The sequence below is a fragment of the Equus quagga genome, chromosome 13 (genome assembly GCF_021613505.1).
Source record: "Equus quagga isolate Etosha38 chromosome 13, UCLA_HA_Equagga_1.0, whole genome shotgun sequence".
Taxonomy (NCBI): Eukaryota; Metazoa; Chordata; class Mammalia; order Perissodactyla; family Equidae; genus Equus; species Equus quagga.
The window spans coordinates 53,336,242-53,363,663 of NC_060279.1; the positions used below are offsets into that span (position 1 = coordinate 53,336,242).

Genomic DNA, 27,422 nt, shown 5'->3' on the forward strand with positions numbered 1-27,422 from the left:
CACACCTGCCCCCGATCCCATCACATCTGCCCCCCCACCCCACACCTGCAGTCCTCGGCCGGCCTTCACATTGTATTGGCGCCTCTTAGCTGCATTCTAACTGTAAGTCTGGAGGCTTCTGGGTATTGTGGTCAGGAGCTGGACTCTGAGCCACCTGGTGGAAAATCTCAGCGGCACACACACCAGCTGGGTGACCTTGGACGAGTGGCTTCCCTCTCTGTGTTTCGGTTCCTGTCTGTAAAGTGGGAACGACAGTAAGACCTCCCCCAGGCTCATGGGAGGATTAAAAGAGTTAGCATGCACCAGGTACTCGGAAAGGGCACGGCTCACCTGCGTGCTGGGTCAGCTGTTGTGGTTGTTGTTACTATTACCCCATGGTAGCCTTGGGCTCCCTCCCTCTCTCCACCTCCCCACCACCCCCAGGTCAGCTCCTCTGAGAGTCTCACTTCACCTGTGATCATGGCCTCCTGAGTGGTCCATGGCCTCTGGCCAGGCCTCCTCTAATCCTTTGGCCCTACAGTGCCTGGAGGGATCTCCCCCAAATGCGTGGGACTGTGCCACTCCACTGCTCTACACCCTTCCTTGGCTCCCCATTGCCCCAGGATAAAGTTCAAATTTCTTAGCCTGGTCTTCTCCCTCATAGTCTGGTCTGGCTGTCGCCTCCCGCCTTGTTCTTCCTCACCCCCCATACCATATACACACACACCCCACACACACACACATACACACCACACTCACACCACAGATCACACACATGCACACACACACCACACCACACATCCCATGCACCCCACACATGCCACAACACACACGTCACACATACCCCACACACACATACACACCACACTCACACCACACTCACACCACACCAATACCACAGATCACACACAAGTGCCCACACACCATATCCCATGCACCCCACACACGCCACAACACACGTCACACACACCCACACACACATGCACACACATACTCAGCCACCAGGGACCTTTGCTCATGGTCACCAAACATGCGCTGTCTGATGACACTTCCCTGGCACTCAGCCTGGCCCTCTCTTCCTGCCATCTCTGACATGAAATTCCCCGAGTCCTTTGAGACCCCACTTATATGGCAGCCCTGCTGGAAGCCCCCAGTGGCCCCGTCCCCAGAGGGAGCTGCCCCGTCGGGTTGTGCTGGGCCCTTAGCCGTCTGTAAGACGGTGTTCTGGGGCTTGTCTGCTGGCCACATGGGGCTGGCACCTGGAGGGCAGGGCCATCGTAGGGACCCCAGGCCTGCCTCCCCCCAGGGGAGCCTGGAATAAGGTGGTCCTGGAGAGCAGGGCGTGGGGACGGGGCTGGGGTCTGGAGTCCTGCTGACTCGGATTGAAACGCGATTCTGCGCGTCCTTCTTACCAGCTGTGAGTCTTGGGTGAGTGGGTTTCTCCGCGCGTCCCTGGCACTGCTGGAGCTGGAGGCGATGCTGCACATGAGGCAGGCAGCCTGCCTCCTCGCCTGTGCGCCTGAGGCTGACACAGGGCCTGGCCTATCGTCAGGATAATATGTGACTCGCTCCTAGCACTTCCTGGGGCTGGTCTCTCCGTGGAGGCGGGAAGCTCCCAGAGCAGCCTGGGCCTTTGCACCCGGGGGGGGGGGGGCTCCCCCACAAGCCCTGGGGCAGACGGGGAGCAGGCAGGACGGTGTCCCTGCCAGGCCTCCCCCAGCTCTGCCCCTTGTCCCTGCCCTCAGGCTGACCGAGTGTCGCTTCAGGCCAGAGCACGTACCCCGACTGGCCTCCGGCCTGAGCCAGGCCCCGCAGCTGGCGGAGCTCACGTGAGTGACTGGCCCGGCCCAGGGGGCAGCGCAGGGCTGGGGGCTCCCTGCCAGAGCCGCCCTGGTAACCGACCTCTGTCCCCAGGCTGACCCAGTGCTGCCTGGGCCTGGAGCAGCTGACCGTCCTCCTGAGCCTGGTGAGGTGGCCGAGGGGGCTGCTCAGTCTCAGGTATCATCTTCCTCTGTCCCCCTGGGGGGGACCGAGGCGTGAGTGGGGGGCAGGGGCGGGTGTTGGAGTATGGGTCCCCCCAGGATGGTGGCCCTAGCCGTTTCCTGCACCCAGAACCCTGCACCTGGAGGCAGAGCCACCCTCCCCTTTAGTGCCAGACCCCCTGGGCCCACAGAGAAGCTGCCTTCCGCTGGCGGGGCCTATGCTTGGGGACTTAGGAAAAAAGAAACTCCAGTGGACACCCACCTGAGGTCGAAAGTGACATAGAACCAATGCATGTTTGCGTGTTCACGGTGATCATTTAAGACTTTCAGAAAAGCAGAGAAGACACCAAAAAGTAGAATAATTCTGAAAACTCCTGTTCCCATCCCCTAGGTTTGACAATTGTTATGTTCTTCCATATTTGCTTCGTATTTTTATTTTTTTGGCTGAAGTCTTTTAAAGTAAGTTATAGATCTCATACAAGGTCCCTTCTAAGTCCCTCTCCATGAATCTTTAAAAAACAAGCTCTTCACGTCACCGCCGGTGACTTAGGACGCCTAAGAGGGTCAGTAGCAATTCCTGAGTGTCGTGTGTCGCCCAGTCCGCTCTAGAATTCGCCCCTGTCCCGAGATGGAACAGCTGGCTTGTCGGATCCAGGGTCCAGTCGAGGTCCACATTTGTGTGGGCTGGCTATGGCCCTTAGGACTCTTAACCCGTGTCACCGCTCGCTTTCCTCTTTCCTGTCGGTGACCTGGTGGCCCGCCGTGCTGTCCACTGTCCCACTTTCTGGCTCAGTCTGGCTGCTTCCTCGTGATGTCATTGGGTTTCTTCCCCTACCCCGGACTTTCCTGGAACTGGAAGTTAGGTCAAAAGGCTCGATGAGATTCAGTTACATATTTGTGTCAAAAAAAAACTTACTTCATGGCCAGTGCTGTGCACATCTCATAGAGTCCAGTTATCCCCCAAAATAACATTTTTTAATTTAATTAATTTTTAGTTTTTTAGTTAGCATAATAGGGAATTTACCGTCTTAACCATTTTCTGGCACGCAGTTCAGTAGTGTTCGGTACATTCACATTGTTGTGCAACCGAAACTCTTTCCTTCTTGCGAGACTGACACTCGGTGCAGTCCATTCTCCCTCCCCCAGCCCCTGGGAACCAGGCTTCTGCTCCGTCTCTGTGAATGTGCCTGCTGTGGGAATCTCATGGAAGTGGGATCAAGCAGGCAGGATTTGCCTCTCCATGACCTGCTTATTTCACTCAGCATAACGTCCTCCGGGTTCACCCAGCTTCCGATTCTTTTGAGTGTATACCCAGAATTCCTGGATCACCCAAAATAACATTTTAAAATAAAACTTTTCTTTTTTTTTTTTCAAAGGACAAATCCTCTATGATCCTTCTTATGTAAGGTACCTAGAGTAGTTAAATTCTTTTTTGGGGGGCAGGGTGAGGAAGATTAGCTCAGTCTTTCTTTTTTTCTTTTTTCTTCTCCCCAAAGCCCCAGTACATAGTTGTATATCCCAGTTGTAGGTCATTCTAGTTCTTCTATGTGGGACGCCACCGCAGCATGGCTTGACGAGCGGTGCTAGGTCCGTACCCAGGATCCAGACCAGCGACCCCCAAGGCTGCCAAAGTGGACCACACAAACTTAATCACTCGGCCACGGGACTGGCCCCAAAAACTTTTCTTACTCTAAAAGTAATACATACTTGTTGTAGAAATTTATGGAAAACCCAGAAGAGCGTCAGAAGAAAATAGTGCTTTGAAAAAAAATTCAGCATAACTTTAAAAGCAGGAATATTTTGAACAGCTCCCTTTTTTCCTGCTTCTAAATTAATGCACGCACATTATAGAAAGTTCAGAAAATATTGAAAACTAAGGAAGAAATAAAATAAAAACCGTTCATGAGAATTCTACCATCTAAACAACCACGATTAACATTTAACATAGTTCCTCATATCTCTAACTCCCTCTCTCTCCATGTTTTTTCCCCTCTCCATATATATGTTTCCTTTTTTTGAATAAAAAATCAGGATCATGTTTCATATACAGTTTTATTTCCTTATCTTTGCAATTTAACGTTATGTAGACCTTTTACTTAAATCTAAAAATATTGTTAAAAATTAACATTTTCTGGGGCTGGCCGGGGGGCACAGCGGTTAAGTGCGCACGTTCCGGTTTGCCGGTTCTGATCCTGGGTGCGGACATGGCACCGCTTGGCATGCCATGCTGTGGTAGGCGTCCCACATATAAAGTAGAGAAGACGGGCACGATGTTAGCTCAGGCCCAGGCTTCCTCAGCAAAAAGAGGAGGACTGGCAGTAGTTAGCTCAGGGCTAATCCTCCTCAAAACAAACAAACAAACAAACAAAACTAACATTTTCTGTTTGGATTGTTGCCATAACTGTTGGAGCAAGGATGGTAATTTCCCGTTTTATGTTTATGCCTAGTTGTATAACTTTATAGTTTTAACATAAGCAAAACCCAAAAAAGCTTCCGGACCCCCCTTGGGACTTTCCTCCCCGCCCCGCCCCCACCTTGAGGGAGCGTTATCTGTGTCCGCTTCTGCGACAGGGTGGAGGAGCCGTGGGTGGGCAGAGCCGGGGTGCTCACGCTGCCAGAAGTCTGCGCCCAGGCCTCAGGCAACGTCACTAAAATAAGGTGAGTCCAGGGTGGAGGCCCCTCGGAATTCTTCATCTTTTCCTGACCCCTGGGACCTTCCCTCATCTAGACGTCGGTCTCTCGTCCCGTGGGGTCATAGCTGCATCATTAGTGAGTTCTCAGGATGCAGGAGCTCCTGGGCTATGGGAGGGCTGCACACGCTTGTTGGGACTTGTGCAGTAGTCAAGCTGCAGTGCCAGAGAGGAAGGCAGCCCCAGATTCAAGACAAAGGACGGTTGGATCCCAGGTGGACATGGCTGGGAGTCCACGCTGGTTGCCTGGAAGTGGCCCCTGGATTACAGTAACACACATTGTGCCTTTGTGACCAGAGGTGACAGAATGATATGGAGTAGCTAAGAGCAAAGGCTGTAGTGTCCCACTGACCTATGTCCAGATCCCCAGTGGGTCTGGGACCTCAGAGTCGGTGGGCCGGGGAGCCCAGGTCCCAGCTCAGCCTCCACGGGAAAGCTGCCCTGGACCAACCCTGCCGCCTTCCCTCCTCAGCATCTCCGAGACCCAGCAGCAGCTCTGTGTCCAGCTGGAATTTCCCCGCCAGGAAAACCCAGGAGCTGTGCCTCTCAGGTGGGACCCAGTGCCTGGGGTCCCAAGGGAGTGGCTGGTTATGGGGTGGGGGTAGGGGACAGGGGTAGGCACTGCTCCTTCTGACCAATATTTCTTATGCCCCTTCTGGGAGTCCTTTGGTATCCAAAGCCTCTATGTGGCCTGTGAAGTGTAGTCCAACCTACCTGTCTACACGTCCATCTCCACCGCAAACCCCAGTCTCAGCTCCAGCCATCCCCGCCAGCTTTCAGTTCCTTGAACACCACCTTGCTCCCTTTGACCACAGGGCCTTGCTGTTTCCTGCCCAGAATGTTCTCTCCTCCTTTACCTCTTCCTCCTTCTCCAGCTGGCTAACTCTCCCTCATCCTCCAGGTATCAGCTTAAATGCCACCACCTAGGGAGGCCCCTCTGAACTCCCAAACTTAGTCAAGTCCTCCCATTATCCACTCTTATAGATGCCTAGATTCATAGGGCCCCTAATCCATACAGCACATTTTTGGAAATTAATTTTGGAAATTCACCCACACTTTTGAGTGAATGCAACCCTGCATGTGTACATTCTGGGGAATAGGCCATAGCTGGATCTCAGCCCCAATTTGCCTCCTTGGCTGGGTCCCCTTGTGCAGTGAACAACGTGCACAGCCATACCAGCTGCCCCATCTGGACCTCTCCTTCATAGCACTTCCCATAAATGAATAGTAAATTGAGGGAGTTTATTGATTAGCATTTATTTACCCCAACAAAGTAAGCTCCTTGTAGGCAGGGACTGAGTTCCCAGTACTGTCCCAGGTGTTCAGAAACTGCCGCCTCCCTGTCTACCTCCAGGTTGGCTCACTGTGACCTTGGGACCCACCGCAGCCTTCTTGTCAGGCAGCTGATGGAGACCTGTGCCAGGCTGCGGCAGCTCAGGTCAGCATCCTGCAACACTGGCTGGGTCCTGAGTTCTCTGTTCGACCCCAGTGCCCACTCCAGGCCACATGTGGGAGGTTGGCCTGTCCAGGAGGGGGAGCAGCAGAGCCTGGGGCAGTGCTAGAGCCTGGCTCGCTTGCTTTCCTATGCAGGAGAGGCTCACACTTGGCCAGTGGTGGGGAGAGCCCCGGGTGGCATGGGGGAGCCCTGCCCCACTGGGAGCTCTCGGGTGGTCCTTTCCCTCTCTTGGCCTCCCCATCTCTGTGTGGTGGATGATGCCTGAGGTGTGTCCAGCCTGTCATCCTCTGGAACGTGCTCCGGCCTTTTCAGCTTGTCCCAGGTGAACCTCTGCGACGCCAGCTCCCTGTTGCTGGAGAACCTGCTGCTGTCCGTGTCTGAGCTGAAGACATTTCGGTACGCAGACGAGACACTCACTCCACGCCTGCAGCCAGCCCTGCCCCCACACTTCCTGTTCTCCCCAACCCTGGGAACTGTGTCCCCACCCTGCCGGCTGGGACCACAGGCAGCCCTGGAGGTGATGTCAGGGCGCGTGGTCATCGACACGGCCACGTGGCAAGAAAGTGGTTTCCTTTTCAACGCTCTTTCTTTCTTTTTCTTTATTTGGAAATAATTGCAAACTAATAGAAAAGTTGCAAGAAGGCTGAGAAGAACTTCCGTGTACCGTTTGCCCAAATTCACCCTTTGTCAATATTTTTTACATTTGATCCCTTCTTCTCTCCCTCCCTCGGTCCTCACGCCGCCTCTCTCTTCTTCCCCTCTCCCCAGCTCTCTTTCTGAACCATGTGAAAGTAGGTTGCATAATCATGCCCCTTCACGCCTTAATATTTCAGTGCCTTTCCTAAGTAATAAGGACATTCTCTCCCCTCATCCAGTAAAAGTGTAACATTCAGGAAATTTAACATTGATACGCTACTATTATCTAAACTACAGTGTTTATGTTCCAGTTTTGCCAGTTGTCTCAATGATGTTGCATATGGCATTTTTCTTCCAGTCCTGGACTCCATCCAGGATCGCACACTGCGTTTAGTTGTCACCTCTCTTTGATCTCCTCCAACTTGGAATGGGTCCTCAGCCCTTCAACCTTCATGATACCGTCATGACATTGACGTGTTAGTTCCTTTGTAGACTGTCTTTCAGCCTGGGTCTGTCTGATGTTCCCTCGCGCTCAGGTTCAGGTTCGGCACTTGGGGCAGGAATATCACAGAGGTGCTGTCACGTTCTCCTCCGTGCGTCACATTGGGAGGCACGTGACATCTGTTTGTCCCCTTCCTGGTGATGTTCACTGTGATCACCTGGTGAAGGTGGTATCTGCCGGGTTTCTTCACTTGCAAAGCTACTATTTTTCCCATTGTAATTAACCAGTATCTTGTCGGGAGACGCTCTAAGACTATGTCAATAATCTGTCCTCCCTCGGCTCTTCCCCCATAAATTTCAGCATCCGTGGATAATTCCTGCCTGAATCGAATATCAATATGATGGTTGCAAAATGGACCTTTTCTAACCTTCAGTTCTCTTTTCATCCAACTGATTGTATCAAGGAGAGGATCTTCTTTGAGTGCCAATAGATCTTTAACACCTCCAATAGTTGCTAGCTTTTTGCTATTTAAATAAAGATGCCGAGCTCGTCAAAAATGACAGTAGCTAGCTAGACTTTACAGTGACGCCCGATTATGGCATAAATTGCGAAGTTGCTACCTGAATGATTATGATTTAGGAAAATGCTCGACTAGGCCACGCTCCTGCCTCCAAACTGTATCCTGGCGTGATGATTCCACGGTGGGAGAGATGTATGATTCTGCTGCCCCCCAGGAACCACTCCCACCTCCCTGCCCCCTGCCACCAGCATTCAGAGCTCCCAAGACCCAGAGTTCCTGCCTGACCAGCTGCCCTTTGACCCCCACCAGGCTGATCTCCAGCCGTGTGAGTTCCGAGGGCCTGGCCCACCTGACATCTGGTCTGAGCCATTGTCCCCACCTGGAGGAGCTGGAGTGAGTCGGAGGGTGGAGTGGTCTGGGCAGGGGTAGCCCAGCTGAGGGCAAGGGCTGGACGGGAAGTTGGGCTTGGACTTGAGCCTGTCACTGTTATCCCGGATGAAGCCCAGTGTCTCTGGGTGTGGCCTGGGGAAGGCCGAGCCCTGTGTTCTTGGTCCCAACTTTGCCCTCGCTCAGAGCGACCGAGGGCAGATGACTGTGCCCATTAGGCTGGGACTGCCTCATCTGAAATGGGCTCCTGGTCTCCTCTGCCTGGGGTGTCTGTGGGTGTTGGGGTGCAGAGAGCCAAGGGCACGAGGGACCCCTGCGCGTGTGTGTGTGTCCCTGTCCCTGGCTTCCTCTTTTGCAGCCCTCATCCAGGGCATCCTTTCTCAGCCGGATCAGCTGTGACTGCCATGCCCGGGGACCCCAGAGCCTGACCCTTGGGGCCAGGAATGTCCCCGTGGAGCCTGGACAGGAGGGGTGGTCTGGGACCTGCAGAGGCAGAGCTGGCCTCCTGGGGTGACCAGTGGTGAGGGGAGTGCTGGCACAGCTCCGCTCCAGGGACTGGGCAGGCTTCTCTAACACTCGCCTCGTGCTTCGTCCCCTCCAGATTGTCCAACACTCAGTTTGGCGAGGAGGACACCAAGGTGCTGATGGGGGCCCTTGAGGGCAAGCGCCGGCTGAAGAGCCTCAAGTAAGTGATGGTGAATGGGGGTCGGGGCGGGGAGGGCGCGTGCCTGGGAACCTACGCATCTCTCCTCAACACAGACCATCCAGTCCCTGGATGGACCCAGTGAGCTGAATGTCCTCCCTTTTACTTCCTTTCCTGGCTCTGAGTGCTATCAAAATGCTTGATCATATGAAACAGACTACTCACTCAAACCGACCCAAGCTAGAAATTTATTGGCTCATGTCACTGAAAACTACAAGGCAACCGGCTTCAGGCTTGGCTGGATCCAGGTTCTATGTTTGCTCTCTACCTACCCCACTCCGTCTTGACTTCATCCTCAAGCAGGCCGTCCCTGCAACTTCAGGCTTACTCTCTGCCAGCTTAGTGGAAAGGGAGCAGCTTTCTCCCTGTAACTACGACAAAAGGCCCCAGATTGCGTCTCACTAGACAAGTTCCAGTCACGTGCCCATCCCTAAATAATCACCGGGGCTCTGAGCACACAGTATTCTCATGGGCCAGATCCAGGCCACATGCCCACCCGAGCGTCTGGACGTGGTGGGGATGGTGCTTCAGGGTGCTATTATTAACAGAAGAAAGAGAAACAAACTGGGCAGAAAAACCCCACGGATGTCCACTGCCCTTTGCCTACAATGATTTCTTCAGTAACTGACAGCTTTTACTCTCACCTGTGTTTGGAGTTGCCAAATTCTTAGAAACACCAGAAACAGCTCAGTCTAAAGGACAGGTCCCCATCTTGCACCAACATGACAGTATGTAGACAGAACGTGTAACAGGGCATTTTCTGCTTTTAACCTCTTTTTTCTGATGACCCAAAATACACACCAGTGATAAAAAGTTGTATCATGATAGAAATATGTGACAAAGAAGACGAAATCCCCTGGCAATGACACCCCCTGGGAAAAGTTCTGTGAAGGAGCAGTTTGTGAATTTTTCTCCAGATTTTTTTCAACATATGTTTTGAATACAGTTTAAAAGCATCCTTGGGGCCGGCCCGGTGGCATGATGGTTAAAGTTCACGTGCTCCACTTCAAGGACCCGGGGTTCACAGGTTCAGATCCCGGGCGCAGACCTAGCACCACTCGTCAAGCCACGCTGTGGCAGCATCCCACCTGAAATAGAGGAAGACTGGCACAGATGTTAGCTCAGGGCCACTCTTCCTCACAAAATAAATAAATAAATAAAAGTGGCCTTCTGCCTTTGCCCCTTAGCAATGACATTCTCCCACTTCGGCCGTCCTTCTCTGCTTGTCCTGGGGCTGTCAGGGAGACCTGTGACCAGAGGACCCACCTGTCTTCCCACTGAGCTGTTTCTTTACCCTCGCCCCCATGTGCCTGCCCCCTGCTCAGCCTCCCTTCCTTCTGGAAGCTTTGATTTGGGCGGTTGGAGGCTCCACAAGGTCATTCATTGGCTCTTTCATGCACTTGACAAATACGTATTCACCTGGGCGCCTGGGCCGGGAGCTGGGGGTCATGCAGAGAAGAGGCCAGCCGTGTCGCCCCTTCTTCTGCCCTCCCAGCTCCCAGTGCTGCTCGTCCCTCTTGTGGCCTCGGTCTCCCTGTCTGCAAAGTGGGCACAATGACACCTTCCCTGTCTGAAGAGAGGGAGGGGTCCTCACGGTGCAGAGGCCTCTCACGCTTTCAGATCGGTCCTGTCTGAGTTCTCCCCCCTGACAAGCAGCTCCCCTCACACCCAGCTGGCTCCTTCCGCCTGTCCCTCTGCAGCGGAGTGGTTAGGGACCTGGGCCCTGGTTGGCAGCGACACCACCTGGTTCAGCTCTCTGCAGGATGACCTCCCAGTTGGCCCGGGGCTGAAGGTCCTGTATCCTGGCAACCCCCTTGGTTCTGGGCAAACCAGGACCGTTGTCACCTCTTGGTCCCACCTCTTCATGTGTGAGCTTGGGCAAGTTACTTAACCTCTCTGTGCTTTTTTCCTCATCTTAACCTGGGGGTTAATCGCTGTACCTACCTCCTAGGGTTGTTGGGAGGATTGGATGAAATAAGACGTGTTAAGTACTTAGAGCAGAGCCTGGCGCAGAGCTCACACTCGACAAGTTTTGGCTGTTATTGATATTATTACTTCCCTCCCCTGCCCAGGCTGGGGCCTGAAGGAACATGATCCCATGGGTAACACGTGATGGGGGCCCAGAAATGGGAGTCCTACGGCCTCAGGTTCTGTTCTTGATGCTGCCACTTTCCGTGTGTGGCCTTGAACACGTTTTCTACCTTTCTGAGCCTCTGCGTCCCTTATCTGTATGTGGGGAGGATGATAGACCCCCGCCTCTCGAGATGGCCAAGCCCAGTGCGTGGCCCGTTGTATATGCTCCCTATGTGGTCGCTGTGATGACTGAACAGGAGCCTGGTCCCATGTGATTCAGCGCATAGAACTGCTGCTTGGATGACCTTATTAATGCGTGCATAGAAACAGCATTGGGATTTCCCACGCAGCTTTGTTTTATGTGACTTTTTTACACTATGTGGATATAAGTGGGTGTTTTGGAAGTCCCTGGGCCTTGCTAAGCACCGAGGCCTCAAGCCCTGGGCCTGGACTGCCCAGGTATCTGTCTGCACCTGGGTCCCAACCCCAGAGATGCCAAGTCCTCCTCTGGCCTCTTGTCCTCCAGCCTCAGCCACCTCCCACTGGGCGGCTCCAGCCTGGCGGTGCTCACTCAAGGACTCAGCCGCATGATCCTTCTGCAGAGCCTCCGGTGAGTGACCGAGTGGCCCCGTGGGAACCAGTGGGAGGGCGCACTCCCCAGCTCTGTTGGGACCATCCTCCCAGGGAAGCACCGGGGGCACCTGGGGACATTCCTGAACCCTCCCAGGTCAGTGCCACAGCTCTTGCCTTTTAAAGCCACCATCTTTCTCCCGGCTACAAAAGTGGCCTGAAGGAGTTGGCTCAAGTCTTGGAGCAACCCTTCACGTGCACAAATTCACCCCGGGTCCTCGTTCACGTTTCTGAGTCCACAGGTCTGGGGCGCCTAGTTTCTGCATTTCTAACAAGCTGCCAGGTGACACCCCTTCTGGGGGCCGCAGACCACACTTTGAGCAGCAAGAGTCTGGACCCAGATCTGGGGACCTTGATCTACCCTCCTCACGCCCCTGGCCGCTCTGATAAATACACATCACATGCTCTTTTCATGTAGTTTTTCAAAATATGAACTATGATGACTAAAAACAAACCCCAGCAATGACACAAGCATTGTTTTGTTTTAATCCAAGCCCCGCCCCCACTCTGGCGGAGGAAATGAGGTCAGAGAGTTTGGGGAGCGTGTGCTAGGAGACTGGGTCGTTTCACGCAAAAATAATTTACTGAAAGGCAGTTTGCTAAAATTTAATCTGCAAAACAAAAGAAAACAAAACAAAAAAGTCTTAGACAAATAGTTAACTGGGGCTGAGACTGTTTGCATCGTCAGCTGTTTTGTTTTGTTTTTCCCACTCATGGAGGCAGGGCGGGGCCGGCTGCGGAGAAGACAATAGGCTGGGTCTGGGGAACAGCCCCCGATCTGAGTGGGATCAGAACAGGATGTGCCTGGAGGGACCATTTGCCTGAACTATGGAACCGGCATGAAATTGGCCTTCAGCAGGAAGGCCCGGAGACCCATCCCACAGGGACTGAGGCCAAGTCTGGCCAAACCAAAACATGTGGCCACGGCTCCCAGGCCCGCGGCTCTGGGCTTTCCTTTCCACTGGCCTGGGAGTCTTTGGCCAGCCACAGCTCCACCTCGGGTCTCTGTTTTCTCATCTGGACATCGGGTACAGTCATACCCGCCCTGCCCATCCACCTCCCCTGGAAGTTTTGTGACTGGCATGTGAATTCCCAGATGTGTAAAGGCTTTGCAAACTGTACAGTTCATAGCACGGCACCTGCAAAGGCCTTGACTCCTGACTAAGGCCTCTTGGCTGTTCCCTTCTTCTCCAGTCTGAGCAGTAACGGCATCAGTGACATCGGCTGCTGCCACCTCTCCAAGGCCCTCAGAGCTGTGACCAGCTTGGAGGAGCTGGGGTGAGTTGCCTGTCCCTCCACCAGACCCAAGACGACTTTGGCAGGGGAAGATGACGAAAGCAAGGGGCTCCTTGGGGACACCCTTCCCTTCTTTGTCTCCTCACCTTCACGCACTTGTACACTGCATAGCCGCAGACCTAGCACCTTGGGAGACCCCAAAGATAGGATGTGAGAGTGTGGATTGCAGCAGGAGCGATGTAGGTCAGACATCAGGGAGAACTGCCGAAACGGAAGGTGAGAGTCTGGAGCCCTCACCCAGCGCAGGATGAGGGGACTTGATCAGTGTGAGCTGAGGCCTCTCTCTAGACTTCAGCCTCCTCTTCTGTTCTGGGAGGAGGAGGTGGGTGAGATGAGATGGTGACAGGCTGATGGTTCGGGTTCTCCTGCTCTTCTCTCCCCAAGCTTGAGCCACAACCAGATTGGAGACACTGGTGCCCAGCACTTAGCTGCCGTCCTGCCGGGGCTGCCTGAGCTCAGGAAAATAGAGTGAGTGGCCGGCCCTGCCGACAGGGGCCCTCAGTGGCTGCACCGTGGTCAGGGGGACACTGGCTTCTGGCTCAGGCTAACATTCCTCCTTCAACTCAGTGTCCAGGTTGGGGCAGGGTCACTCCTGGCCCTCCTGTCTGTGGGACCTTGAGCCAGCCCAGCCCCTGCTCCTCTCCGGGCCTGTGTGCCCCATCAGGCTGGGAAGGCCTGTGGCAGGGGTGCTGTCTCTCTGGGCTCCAGCAGAGGTGGGGGATGGGGGGGGCGTCCGAGGGTCTGACGTGTGCCCCTCCATCAGCCTCTCAGCAAATGGCATCGGCCCGGCTGGGGGAATGCGGTTGGTGGAGTCGCTCGCCCTTTGCACACACCTGGAGGAGCTGATGTGAGTGTGTGCCCAGGTGGGCTGCCCTCTGCCCTCTGTGTCCCCGTGGCCCACCTGGCCCTGGTGTCCCTCAGTGGACTCAGGACCGGGCAGGGGTCAGGAGCAGGCCGACCCCAGGCTCACCTCATCCCCTCTCCTCTTCCAGGCTCGGCTGCAATGCCCTGGGGGATCCCACGGCCCTGAGGCTGGCCCAGGCGCTGCCCCCGCACCTGAGGGTCCTGCGGTGAGTGTCCCCTGCCCGGGGGTGTGCAGAGCCAGCAGTGGGGGGGGTCTTCCCTAGGAGCATGGGGGGCAGGCCCCCATTGGCTGAGCCACCCTGCCTTCCAGCAAACTGTGCCCTGCATTGGGGCTGGCTGCCCCCTCTCCACCGCCTGCGCCTCCCCTCCTCTGGAGTCTGGGCCGAGGAAATCAGGGGCCCCAGCATGGTCCCAGCTCTGCCACCAGCTCCTGTGTGCCCTGGGCCAGGCCCCTGCCCCTTCTGAGCCTCAGTTTACTTATATACGAAAGAAATCCAACAATCCCAGCTCAGTGTGACCTGTGAGCCAGTCTCTGGGGGGCGAATGAGGAAGTGTGAGCAAAGGGCTGTGCGGGAGAGAAGCGCCAAGAGGCACGGCCTCGGCACTTTACCGTTTATGTCCGTGGTCTCGTGTGAGCCTCACAGCAGCCCTGAGGGGCCGGGAGTTCCGTCTGCTCCGTTTTCCAGGCGAGAGAACTACAGCCAGGAGAGGGGGGGAGGGCTCACCTCCCTGATCCAGGGAGGGTCTCAGACCCCAAAGCCGGGGCCCTTGACGCCCACCCGGTCCTATGTGGTGAGGAGGGACTCGAGGTGGCATAACCCAGGGACCGTCTTCTGAGGTCTGGCAAAGCTGAGGGTGGGGGGACCGGGAAGGCCCCCAGTCCCCCCAAGTGGTCCCCTACCCTTTCCCATTTCCCCAGCCTGCCCTCCAGCCGTCTGGGCCCCGAGGGGGCACTGAGCCTGGCCCGGGCCCTGGACAGATGCCCGCAGGTGGAAGTGATCAGGTGAGTGGCGCCGTGGAGCCGGGCAGGGGGTGGGCCAGGAGGGTCTGGGCGTCCCTCTCACCAACACGTTCCCTGCCCTGCAGCTTGGCAGAGAACAGCCTGGCCGGAGGGGTCCCGCACTTCTGCCAGGGGCTCCCACTGCTCAGGCAGATAGAGTAAGTCGCCTCCTCCGACTCCCTGGGAACAGGGGATGGGGGGTGGGCAGCCCTTCTCTGGCTGAGCCTGACAACCTGGGAAGGCCTTGAGGTGACATGACCGAGGCCTCAGGTATGGGGGAAGCCTGGGGCAAAAAGGGACACTTTTGTAAGACTCCTGCCCTGCCCTGGAGGCTGCCACTCTGCTCCCTCCTGCTGTGACTACAGGGTGGAGGGGATGGGGCCTGCCTGGAGGTGCCCCTGACTCGAACATCTGCATCCCCCCTTCTCCACTCCCAGCCTGGTTTCCTGTGAGATTGATGACCAGACGGCCAAGCCGCTGGCTGCCGGCTTCATGCTCTGCCCGGCCCTGGAAGAAATCTTGTGAGTGCTTGAAGAGCTGGGAAAGCGGCCATCTGGGGGCTCGGCCCGGCCTGCTGTGTGGCCTGGAGCTGGTCCCTTCCCCCCGCTGGTCTCCCACCTATAAACGGGAAGATGGCTCTCGCTCAAACCTCTCGAGCAAGTTTTAACACTTGAGCTGCGAGCAATGTCGGGCAAAGCCATTCAGCCTCTCCCACCTGTTCCCACCTGTTCCCGCCTATTCCCACCTGTGCAGTGGCAGCGGGGCAGGGGCCAGACGGTCTATAAAGGCCCTTTGCCCCTGACCCTCCCTGTGGGGAGGCAACTGAATAGGCCTCCTCGCCTGGTTTATGGAGCCTCAATTTCTGAACCACCTGTTGGTGGCAAAGGGCAGCTGAAGCCAGCAGGCTCCCTGCCCATCCACGGGTCAGAGCCATCACCCCCTTGGCCTTCAGAGCCTCTCAGACGTTGGGGCCTTGCAGGACTGCCGCAGGGTGAACTAGAATGCCAGGACTAGGCTGGGGCCCTGACCACGGTACGGAAGGAAAACTATTTCCTAAGGTACAGGACGCAAGAGGCCATGAGAGGCTTTTAGATTTGCATCATAAGGATTTTAACCCTTCTCAGTATGTTACACCAAAGAGAAAGTCTCAGATCAGCGCTAACTCATCTTAAACACCTGACGCTGGTGAGACTCTCGTTTCAGCCGGCAGGGGGCAGGCCACAGGCTCCCACCTTGGGAAGGACTTGGGTTCCAGCCAGAAGTTGAGGCTGCCGTTGCACTGTATTTGTCCTTGCAACTACCTTCTGTTTAGGGTCCTCGACACAGGTTTTCTAATGATAGTCGTGCTAATATTTCCTAAGATTAATTTCTTAAAGTTAAAAAACAAAGGAAGGGAAGGGGGAAAATAGGACTCAGATAATAATGCAGGAGATGCATGGATGTGGCAGAAGTCATGCTGGTGGGCCCTGCGTGCTGGATGTTTGGATCGTGACGTTGTTTCTGCAGACCGTGTGGTCTGAACTCTGAGGCCAGCCAGCTCCTAAGCCGTCTGGGTTCTTGAGGGACACCCAGCTCAGGGATGGTGGGGAGGTGGAAGGAGACAGTCTTCAGGGGAGGGCACACAAGCACCCCATCAGGGGGCCTTTCTTGCTCCTGCGAGTCACCGCCACCCCCATGATTGGCCCCAGCCCTCCCCACCTGCCACCTTGTCTCCACCCTTTGACCTCACTGCTCTCCTGCCACTGACCTTGGCCCCCTGCCCTGCAGGCTGTCCTGGAATCTGCTCGGGGATGAGGCGGCTGCTGAGCTGGCCCGGGTCCTGCCGCGGATGGGCCGGCTGAAGAGAGTGGAGTATGAGGGGCACATCCCGGGAAGCCAGAAGGGGGTGGGGAGGGCCGAAGGGGGACCTCCTTCCTGGGGAAAGCCAAGAGGCCACTGGGTCAGGCCCCTGCCTCCAGGAAGCCCTCCTTGACTTGCACACTTTGGTCTGCTCCAAACCTCTGCCCAGCTTAGCTCTCCCCGGGCCCCAGCCTGCAGCCTTCCTGCTGCACTAGAGTCCACTGCTGTCTGTCGGCTTCTCTGAGCAGATGTGTGAGAGCCCGTGCCCCCCATCTTGGCCTGGGGGAGGGACACAGGGAAGCCCCTCCCTCCCCCATCTCATGCCAGGCTCTGTCTTTCCCTTCCTCTGCTGCCCACTGGGAAGCTTGGAGAAGAATCGGATCACAGCTTGTGGAGCCTGGCTCCTGGCTGAAGGGCTGGCGCAGGGGTCCGGCATCCAAGTCATCCGGTAACAAGGGCTTGCAGGGGCCGGGACAATGGGCGGGGGGCCACACCAACCCCTGAAATGTAAGGGCTCTCCCTGTGGGAGGCGGCGGGACCTGGGTTAGGGATCATCACAGGAGTCTTGGACCACGCCACCAGGACTGTGGCAGCCAGCAGACCTGGCTCAAATCCCAGCTCTGCCGTTTGCCGATTGTATAACTTTGCATCAGTAACTCAACCCCTCTGCACCTCAATTTCCTCATCTATAAAATGGGGATAATGATAGTATTTACCTCAGAGAGTTGCTGTGAGGACTAAATTATTATATAGAGCACTGAGCACAATGCCTGGCACATAGTCAGCACCTAAATTGGTAGCTATAGGGCTGGCCCGCTGGCACAGCGGTTAAGTTTGCACGTTCCACTTCTCAGCGGCCCAGGGTTTGCCACTGAGATCCCGGGTGCAGACACGGCACCGCTTGGCAAAAGCCATGCTGTAGTAGGCGTCCCACATATAAAGTAGAGGAAGATGGGCACAGATGTTAGCTCAGGGCCAGGCTTCCTCAGCAAAAAGAGGAGGACTGGCAGTAGTTAGCTCAGGGCTAATCTTCCTCAAAAAAAAAAAAAATTACAGACAATGGAAGTAAAGTGTCTTAAAGAAGGGGAACTCTTTCCTTATTTGCACAAATGTGTTATATGAGCACGGCCCTGGGTGGGATCACTAGGTCCCTGGGAAGAAGACTGAGTGGGTGAAGTCAGGGGGTGGGTGTGGGCGACATTATCTCCCTAGGATAGCCACGCTGGTCTGGTACTTGCCTCCGCCAGGTAACTCTGGGCATGGCTCTTCCCCTTTGGGACCTCGGTTTCCCCATCTATAGATAGCACGGGAGGCAGAGACAGGAGTGCTGAGTGTCTGTCTCTGTGCCCGCAGCCTCTGGAATAACCTCATCCCCACTGACATGGCCCAGCGTCTGCAGAGCCAGGAGCCCAGGCTGGACTTTGCTTTCTTCCACAACCAGCCACCAGCTCCTCGGGGTACTTGATGGCTGCCTTGCCACCCTTCAAATCCAGCCAAAAGGGGCCGGCCCTGTGGCCCAGTGGTTGAGTTCAGTGCACTCCACTTCAGTGGCCTGGGTTTGGTTCCCAGGCACAGACCTACACTACACCATGCTGTGGCAGTGACCTGCATGCAAAATAGAGGAAGATTGGCATGGATGTTAGCTCAGGGCCAATCTTCCTCAGCCAAAAAAAAAAAAAAAATCCAGCTGAGTGATGCCAACTTCTACTCATCAGGAGAGAGGACTCAGGAGATGAGCTTCAGCTGGGTGTCCCTTCACACTGCCCCAGGAGGGGGGCACGTTTGTGCTGCTGCAGTTTTCAGGGAAGACTTCTTTGGGGCCAGAAGCCTAATATGGCCAATGACTACACTGTATCACATGTGACATGCATGACCAGTTGGGGACATGTACAGACACAGTGAGGGTGTCATGGTGTGATGTGTGACACAGAAAGTCATGCGTGGCAGAGTTCCATGTGACACTACATGGAGCTTTCAGAATGGACGGTGGGTCAATGGCATGGCACTACATGTGGCAGGACACAATTGGTGGTTCATCTATGCCATGTGACAAATGTCCAGTCTATGACATGTGGCTGGCCAAATGCCCTCGGACTGGCCCAGGATCTTATTTATTACTTTTTTAAAACCAAGTATGTATTTATAGATCGCATTCCAGAGCAGCTAAGCCAGAGAATGTCTTCTGCCCAGAACTGGGAGGGGAGCATGTCCAAGCACTAGCCGGCCCAGTGGACTGAGGACCTGGGCTCTGGGCCAACTCGAGGACTCAGCCATGAGGCTGCTGGATGCATGTCCTCCTGCCTCGAGCCTCAGTTTTCCCATCTGTGAACTGGAGGACCCGCTCCCCTTACATGCTGGCTTCTGAAGACTTTGGGCCCAGATCCAGCTCGAGCCAGTCTGACCCTGGGAATGGATGGGCCCAGTCTGTCCTGTGTAAGGACAAAGCCAGGTCTCAGGGTGCAGGGGTGGGCACTGCCAAGATAGTCAGGCAAGGCCACTGGGGGCAGCCACTACCTCAGCGAGATCCAGGGAGCTCCTCGGGGCTGCATGTGTTACACAGTGTTCTCGTTTGTTCCAAGAGGGCCCAGCGTGGCCCGGCTACACTCTAAGCCAAGTCCGGCCAATAAATGTGAGTGGTCTTCCAGCCTCTCACCTGAGTCTGCTTTGTCCCCGACCTCGCCGACGTTGGAAGTGGTGCACCTGCTGCCCCAGGGACTGGAGAGCGGGGCAGACCGCAGAGAGGTGTTTAAACGCTTTTCTGAATTTATTGTCAGTATTTAAAATGGGGAACTTCTACATAAAAATCCAGATTTTCAGCTTCTCCTAAGTGCTGGTCCAGCGTTCCCACTCAAGAGTAATCTGCCAGAGCCACATGCCTGTGTCCTTTAGAAGTGGCGCACATCCCTTAGTTTGCCACAGTCCCCACCACTCCCCAGTGATCCCCCTCCCATTTGCTGCTCGCCTAGTCCTCAAGAGAGCCTGGGAACTCCTGGCCTAGAGGGCTTCCACGGGTGGGCGGTACCTTAGGAATGTGGCAAGTCAGACGGGCAAGGAATGGACTGTGACTCGACTCCTTGATGCCTGTCTCCGAGGCCGGGAGCTGTTTCTGTGCATGACTTAGTGACACCTCCTGGCCCCCAGGACTCTTGGAGGGGTCAGGGAGGCAAGGTACGCAAAGTGCCTCATATGATGAAGTAGGTACCGGTTACATGCTCGTTCCCTCCCCTTTTAGGGTTGAATATCATGAGATGCTTGACATGACGGGAGAACAGTACCCCCCTCCGTCACCTGCCTGTGGGCTGAACCGGGGGAGCCTTCCTCCATGGCTCCACCCCGTTGTGAAAAGCCGGGCAGGGGTGCAGTGACTGCCGAGGACCACTGGAGGGCGGGCTGGCCCACAGGCCAGTCCTGAGACAGCTTCCTTCATGACTAGACCCAGAAGGAAGTTAGGAGGTGATGCTGGGGGGCTGCTCCCACCTGGCGAAGGAGCCTGGATGCCTGGCCTGCTAGTGGTACATCTGGATGACTCGGCCCTGACCTTTGCCCCCCTGCACGTTGTCCCCAGTCCTCTGCCAAGCATGAGGAGAAAGTCCTCTGGCTAAGTGCCAAGCATCCACACCCGGCACAGGGACACTGTCATTGGGCCGGGCTCAGGGCACACCTGGTCCTGAGCGTGGCCATCAGCCTGGTCATGGGGGAAAGGATGGGCAGGTAAAGGATCCAAGAAGTTTACCCGAAAACTTGAGCCCAAAATTCTGTCTCCCCTTCCCGGGCAATGGTGCCAAGGTGACCTTGGGTCCTCGGTGTGTGCCTTCACACTGACGGGCTTGTGCTGTCTCCTCTCCTTGCACAAGACAAGTCGCTCAAAGCCTGAAGACGCCTTGACCGGGAAGTCACGGCTGAGGAAGGGACAGTGCAGGTGCAGAAGCTCCAGGCCAGGTGCAGTGCCCTCCGGGCCGCCCCCAGGGCTCAGGGACACTCCTCATTTGCTGCATATCCATGCCACTTTCCCTTCTCCTTTTCCTTAAGTTCTGCCCAAGTTCTAAACTCCGAGAAACTTTCAGCAGCTGCCCTGATATAACGCACAGTATTGTCAGCGCTGCAAAGCCGGCTGGGCCCCCGTCAGGTTGGGGTGTGCTCATCGCGTCCATTTTATTAAGAAGCTTTCTCTCCCTGCTTGTTTGGAGGCCAGGACTAATCTTCTGTCCAGCACTGAGAGGTCCAGTGTCCCCTCCCCCTGCCTCCCCAAAGTAGCTCAGTTTAAATATATATATGAAAACAAATAAAGTTCAAAACGAAGTAAAGCCGTGGGCCAGTAAGCAACGAAGTCAGAAGGGTGCTCCCCGTTTCTGCACGTGAGTCTTCTCGCTAAGAATGTGACTGGGCTGGTACGTACTCGCGTCTATCTTCAAGGCTGAGGTAAGTTCATTTCGCTACTTTGTCACTTGACCTCCGTCCTGTGGTTTTACAAATGGAATATCCACCTTTCTGATGGGAGTCATGGAATCTTCGTTCCCGTCCCCACAGGCCTCAAATCCTCCCGAATTGCCTCCTCTGTCGTTCCCCCAAGCACACGCACATCTGAAATCCACTGTCCAGTCCAGTGCTTCTCGGAGGGGCAACGTGCACCGGATCACCTGGAGATCTGGTTGACGTGGAGATTCTGGTTCAGCAGGTCTGGGGCGGGGCCTGGGAGTCTGCATTTCTGAGATGCCCACGGGTGATGTTGCTGCTGCTGGACCACACTTAGCTTAGCGAGATTATAGACCAGTGAGTGGATCTCCACCCTGTCTGCACATTAGCATCACCCGGGGAGTTTTCTCAAATACCTTTTTAAAAATAAAGTATTTAGAAAGCTCCCCGCATGAAGCTAATGTGCAGCCGATGCTTGGAGACCCACGGGGCTGGAATATGCCGCCTCTCGGAGGCCTGGCAAGACTTTGCGCCTTCGCCCCTATGTTGTCCTGAGGATCCTGGTGACCACCCCCTTCCCTAATGAGGACACCAAGACCCGGAGATTTTTCCTGACTTGCCCAAAGGCACACAGCTAGTAAGTGGTGGCACCAGGAATGGAACCTGCGTCTTTGTGACTTTTTTTTTCTTTCCAGTTTTATTGAAATATAATTGACATAGAGCACTGTGTAATTTGAGGGTATACGCCATCATGGTTTGACTCACACATATTGTGAACTGATTACCACAATAAGCTAGTTAACATCCATCATCTCACCTGGATACAAAAAAAAGAAAAAGAAAAAAATGTTTTTTCCTTGAGATGAGAACTCTTAGGATCCACTCTCTTAACTACTTTCAAATTTGGAGGCTCTTAATCCCACAGGTGCTGCCCCAGTTTCCTCCTCTGTGTGGTGACGGGATGAGGGCCTACTTTCTCGAGCCACAGATTTGACCTTCTGGTTCATCTCTCCCCTCCCTCAGGGAGGGCTCCGCATCCTCTGCCGCCTGCCTTGCCTGGTGATGGCTGTAGGGCATCACCATCCCTGACCTTCTCTAGACCCATAGCCACAATCTCAGCAACAATCTCCTCCGTTGTGCAAATGAGAAAACAGAGGCCCAGAGAGGAACACAACTTGCCCAAGGTCACACAGCAAGGATTTAATGGAGCACAGAGCCCGACCTTGGAGTGGGAAGGAAAGGAGGACGTTGGGATGGCTCAGGGATGGGGGTTTCACTGGCCTGCGGGTCTGTGTGTTCCCCGGAAAGCAGGGCCCCCGGGAAGGTGAGAAGGCCGTGCACCCTTCCTGGTCCTGTTTCTGTGCCTCAGCCTGCCTCCTGCGTGGCCAAGGCCTGGCCTGAGGGCGGTGGCCCCAGCCAGAGCCGGACACGCCCTCTGGACACATCCGGAGCTGTCTGGAAAGGACCTTGCTGGTTTCATAAAGATCCTCCCAGGGCAGGGCTCAGGACGTTCCTGGACAGCTGGTGGGCTGGGCTTCCTCCCACCACCACAGCCACCCGGTGAAGCGCCCCACCCCCAGCCTGGGTGTCTCCCGGCGCCCAGAGCTGCAGTCCCCCCTCCCCTTGCCCTTGGAAGCCACACCTTGCTGCTCATCCTACAAGCCCCAGCCCTGTCTGGGCTGCCCAGAAAGTGACCTTTGCCCTGAGGAACAGGTGACAGAAGAGGAGCTTTCTCTAGACAACAAAGGTCAACTGGGGTCCCCAGGCTGATTGGCCTAGGCCAGAAGCATCAGTTTCCTGGGCTGGGCCCCTAGTCTCTGCCCCCCAAGCTCCCCCCACACACACTCATTCTAGGGCAAGGTTGGGGTTGATGGAAGCGTCTGGGGCTGACTGGAGGGGCTGGGGGGCCTGAGTGTCCTGACCCTAGAAGGGGCCATCGCTGCATTAGAGTGACTGCAACCCTGGAACTTAAAAATACCAGTAACTTGGTGCCGGCCCTGTGGCCGAGTGGTTGAGTTCGCGCGCTCCGCTGCAGGCCGCCCAGTGTTTCGTTGGTTTGAATCCTGGGCGTGGACATGGCACTGCTCATCAAACCACGCCGAGGCAGCGTCCCACATGCCACAACTACAAGGACCCACAACGAAGAATATACAACTATGTACCGGGGGGGCTTTGGGGAGAAAAAGGAAAAAATAAAATCTTTAAAAAAAAAAAAAAAACCAGTAACTTGGGGCTGGCCCAGTGGCGCAGCGGTTAAGTTCCCACGCCCTGCTTCAGCAGCCCAGGGTCCGTGGGTTCAGATCCCGGGTGCAGACATGGCACTGCTTGGCAAGCCATGCTGTGGCAGGCGTCCCATATATAAAGCAGAGGAAGATGGGCATGGATGTTAGCTCAGGGCCAGTCTTCCTCAGCAAAAAGAGGAGGATCGGCGGCAGATGTTAGCTCAGGGCTAATGGTCCCACCTTCCAAAAAAAAAAAAAAAAATACCAGTAACAACACACTGGAACCTGGTGTCTAGACATGCCTGGTAGCATGCTAGCCACATTAGGGTCTCATCAAATTCCCACAATCACCCCATGAAGTGGACACTAAATCTATCCTCCCATTCTACAGAGGGCGAAACTGAGGCCTAGGAGCTTGCAAGATCTCACCCAGGCAGTAACTAGAGTGGCTGGGATTCAAACCCAGGGCCATGGCCCTATGCCTGGAATTTGGCACCGGAGTCAGCCATGCCCGCCTCTAACAGCAAGATCCTCAAGAGGATGTCTCCATCGCTGATATGACTCCATATCCCACCCCCCGTGGCAGATGGTATTGTCCAAAGATGGCCACCACAATGTCCCTCATCCCACATGCTCTTCCTGCAATGTGACGGTGACACTCCTCTCACCAAGAGGTGGGGGTCTATGGAGTGAGCTTGTGACCACAGGGACATTGTGTGACTTCCAAGGCTAAGTCCTATAAAAGACAATAAGGCTTCCACCTGGTTCTCTTGGGATGCTCACCCTGGGAACCCAGCCTCTATGCTACGAGGAAGCCCAGACCACAGGGACTGGTCACCGGTAGGTGTTCCAGCTAAGGTCCCGGCTGATCGCCAGCATCAGTTGCTAGACACGGGTGTGAGAAGGCCTTCTAGATTACTCCAGCCCCTGTCAGGGTCTGACTGCAACTATATGAGAGATCACGAACAAGAATGGCTCCAGCTGCCCGCCAGCACCGTGAGAGAGAACAAGGGGCAGGGCATTTGTGACCAGCATAGGTAACTGGGGCCCCCTTCATCCTGTCCCGCCTCACACGGCCCTGAGGCCAGCCTGGTACACAGCGGGTGCTCTCTCAATGCGTCTCCAATGCATGAGCATACTGAAGTGCGCGGGCACCCCCAGTTCCTCTGATCTGCTCGTCCAGACAGCCTGGACTGTGGACACAAACACCCAGATGGTGGTGTTACACGCATACACACCCCTACCGCGCCCCAATATCGGCGTATTTAGAGAAATTCCAGCCTTCCGCGTTTCTACCAGGTCAAGGAAAGACTTCTTTCAACATATTGCAGTAACAGCCTTGCATCACGTGTGGAGCAAAGACAGGGTGTAGAATCAACGTTTGATGGACACCTGGCCTTCATCAGTTGGCCTCTGGCTCTCCTGACCCCTGACTCTTTTCAGACAGCTTTATGAGACAGAATTCACATGCTACAACATTCGCCCTTTAAAGCAGACAAGTCAACGGTCTGAGTGTATCCACCGTTGTACAACCATCACTATAATCTAAGTTTAGAACATTTCCCTCATGCCCCAACCCCCCCCCCCAGACCAATAGCCATCACCGTGTGACCAGCTTCTTTACTTAGCGTAGAGTTTTCAGAGTTCATCCACACCGTATGCACGTCACACTTTTCTGTGGCTGAATGATATTCCACGGCGCGTGTGGTTCTGGGTAGTTTCTCAGTAAACGTCTTCGGTAGACGTCTTTGCCAGCAGGCATTTTCACCGCATAACTATTTGGGCAGAAGGCAATTTTGCTGTAAGACTGGTTGACGGTTTTGTTTTGTTTTGTTTTTGTTAGTTTGGTTTCATTTCTCCATTGATGAAGTTCTCGTGGTTACTCCCACTTTCATATGATATCATCTCAGGCAGCCCTCATAACGGTCTACACGGTGGCGGCCGGTGGTTGTAAAATAATTAGCACTTCTTCCAATTAGCGAGGTTACTGACGGCTTTATCGAGCTGACAGATGACAACAATTAGCCCCTAGAGTTGGTTTCTTGTTTGAAACACTCTACATTGGAGGAGAAAAAGAGGGCCAAGGCTTCTTCATTGAGTTGAACGCACATTTCCCACAGAACGAAGACAAGAGCTTAGTTAGGTACAAACCACACAGAAACGAAATAAAATAAAATCACTTCTTCCAGCAGCATTGCCATGAAGGTGTAGAAACACACTTTAAACGTATTCAAATATTTTGCATTTTGCTATAAAGTCTTTAATTTTGTTATTCACTATTTCATGTTTCATTATGTCCTTTTAAGTTAACATTCCTCTTTTATTTTTCGTGATTTTATCCTTTACGGCAAAATTGTCTTACTGCCTATGCAGTGAAAATGCTTGCGGCAAAGACATCTGCAGTAAAGATGCTGGTGGTGGGACCACCGGACACGTGTGCATCAGCTGTGTGGATGGACCACATTTTGTTGGTCTATTTTTTGGCGGATGGACCTGTGGGTTGTTCCCACTTGTCGGCTGTTCTGAATCGTGCTGCAGTGAACGTTTGAGCACAAGTTTTTGTGCGGGCATGTCTTCATTTCCCTTGGGTAGATACCCAGGAGTGGAATTGCTGTGGCCTGGGCCTTTGTCCCCTTGACCAGGGATCCAGTATCTTCTTCCCCTTTGGCAGGAACTAGCCCAACTAGCTCATCCTGCAGGTCCACTAGAGAAAGCCTCGCTGACGCCTGTGGCTGAGTGGGGTCTTCTGTGCCACCCAGCCTCCAGCCTTTGCACTTGTCATGCAGTCATATGACTGCCTGGTCTTGTCCCCGAGAAGCGAGCACCTTGAGAGGAGGGACTTTCTGCTCGGCTTCACCACCGTCCATCCCAATGCCCGGCTCTCCGGCTCTAGAGCAAGGAGAGGAGAGGGATTCCGGCAGCCAGATCAATCAGGAAAGGCTTCCTGGAGGAAGAGGGGCTGGAGCTGGGTCTCAGAATGCCTAGAGATTGGTTTGCCCCACAGCTGGGCTGAGGTCTTTGAGGACTTCAGTGGGAGAAAGCTGAGGAGAGCTTGGAGAGACAAAGGACGCATGGGGGACAGGCAGGAGGAGAACACAGTCAGAGCCCTGGGGCTGTTTAGTGTCCTCCCCTCCGAGGCTGCAAAGTGCCAGTGACTCAGAGTGGCTGCAGGCTGCACCAGAATCTCCCAGTTAACCCTCACCACCCTGGAGCACAAGACCCACAGCCCAAGCGCTGGGCCTTAACTCTGGCTTGGCGCAGTCCTTGAGCCCCGCGGCGGCCGAGGGCTTCCGACGTGACCTTGAGACCCCCGGGTCAGCTCCGACCCCACAATCTGGTTAAATGAGGTTTAGCTGTTTGAGGCACTGAATTTTAGGGGGAGGGCGCATCAGTACCGCCGAGCGCCCAGCGACAAATGCATTTCTTAAGAATCGGTGCCTCTTCTTGGGAAAAGGAGACCTTTGTCAAAGGGGGGCTCCGCGCCACGCAGGCCTCAAGGACCCGCCTAAGCGCCCTCCCGCTGACTAGCCCCAGGCACTGTTCGAACTGTCTTTATTTTATCGTTTCTGTCAGAGAACTATGTGTCATCTTTCCAGTCTCTGGCGGCAAGAAAATGCCAGGCTCTTTTACTATTGAAAAAAAAAAACACACAAAAACGAGAGAACACCCTGCGGTCCTAGCGCAGCCCAGCACCGCCGAGAACCCAGCCCTGCGGTGCGGCCCCGAGGGCGCGGCGCGAGCCCATCGGCTCTCGGGGTCGGGGCCGCAGGCAGCGCCCCGGGGCCCCGCAGGTCCCGGCGGAGCCCACCCCTGGGGCCCCGGGTCCGCGGCCCTGAGCGCGCGGTGCTCGGAAGTCGGGGGCCCCCGAGGCTCCTGCGGCACCGTCTTGGGGAAGGTGCGAACCAGCGGCCTTCGATCCGCGGAGTTCCAGCCTGGCACGTTCGGACCCTGGGATTCCGGCCTCGAACGTTCGACCCCTGGGATTCCGGCCTCGAACGTTCGGCCCCCGCGGCGCCGAGAGCCCCGAGCGCCAGGCGCGCCCGCCGCGGGCTCGGGGGCGCGGGCAGCGGGCGGGACAGCGCCCCCGCTCCGCCCGTGCGGAGCGCTCGCCCCTCCAGGAAGCGCCCGCCTCGTCTCCCTGCTTCCCTCCCCACGCCCGCCCCCCTCGGCCGGAGGGAGGAGCCCGAGCCGCCGCCGCCGCCACTGCCCGCCCGGCCCGGAGGAGGACCGGACTCCGCGCGGCTGGGAGCGCACGCGAGCTGGCAGGGCCGCGCGGGCAGCGCCCTGAGC

The 27,422-nt window shown here is 55.3% G+C and overlaps 1 protein-coding gene and 1 long non-coding RNA gene across 8 annotated transcripts in view; one reads left to right on the forward strand and one right to left on the reverse strand.

The window, feature by feature from the left end:
* LOC124250029 (uncharacterized) overlaps window positions 1-1,687 on the reverse strand; it is an 8,863-nt gene extending 7,176 nt beyond the window's left edge. The window contains exons 1-2 of the long non-coding RNA XR_006891517.1: window positions 1,392-1,687; window positions 46-235 (exon numbers count right to left, since the gene is read on the reverse strand). This is a non-coding gene — a long non-coding RNA (uncharacterized LOC124250029). The remainder of the gene's footprint in view (window positions 1-45; window positions 236-1,391) is intronic.
* Window positions 1-19,141, forward strand: part of NLRC5 (NLR family CARD domain containing 5) — a 90,792-nt gene extending 71,651 nt beyond the window's left edge. For 5 of the 7 annotated variants that reach the window (XM_046681723.1, XM_046681721.1, XM_046681725.1 and 2 more), the window contains 19 exons: window positions 1,725-1,808; window positions 1,894-1,977; window positions 4,533-4,619; window positions 5,124-5,201; window positions 6,006-6,089; window positions 6,420-6,503; window positions 8,015-8,098; window positions 8,694-8,777; window positions 11,395-11,478; window positions 12,693-12,776; window positions 13,179-13,262; window positions 13,558-13,641; window positions 13,787-13,864; window positions 14,578-14,661; window positions 14,745-14,816; window positions 15,096-15,179; window positions 16,426-16,509; window positions 16,862-16,945; window positions 17,851-19,141. In XM_046681723.1, coding sequence (XP_046537679.1) covers window positions 1,725-1,808; window positions 1,894-1,977; window positions 4,533-4,619; window positions 5,124-5,201; window positions 6,006-6,089; window positions 6,420-6,503; window positions 8,015-8,098; window positions 8,694-8,777; window positions 11,395-11,478; window positions 12,693-12,776; window positions 13,179-13,262; window positions 13,558-13,641; window positions 13,787-13,864; window positions 14,578-14,661; window positions 14,745-14,816; window positions 15,096-15,179; window positions 16,426-16,509; window positions 16,862-16,945; window positions 17,851-17,962 — 1,603 coding nt within the window. In that variant the 3' untranslated portion in view covers window positions 17,963-19,141. The other 2 variants (XR_006891516.1, XM_046681726.1) reach the window with 2 other exon arrangements.
* The last annotated feature ends 8,281 nt before the right edge of the window (window positions 19,142-27,422 follow it).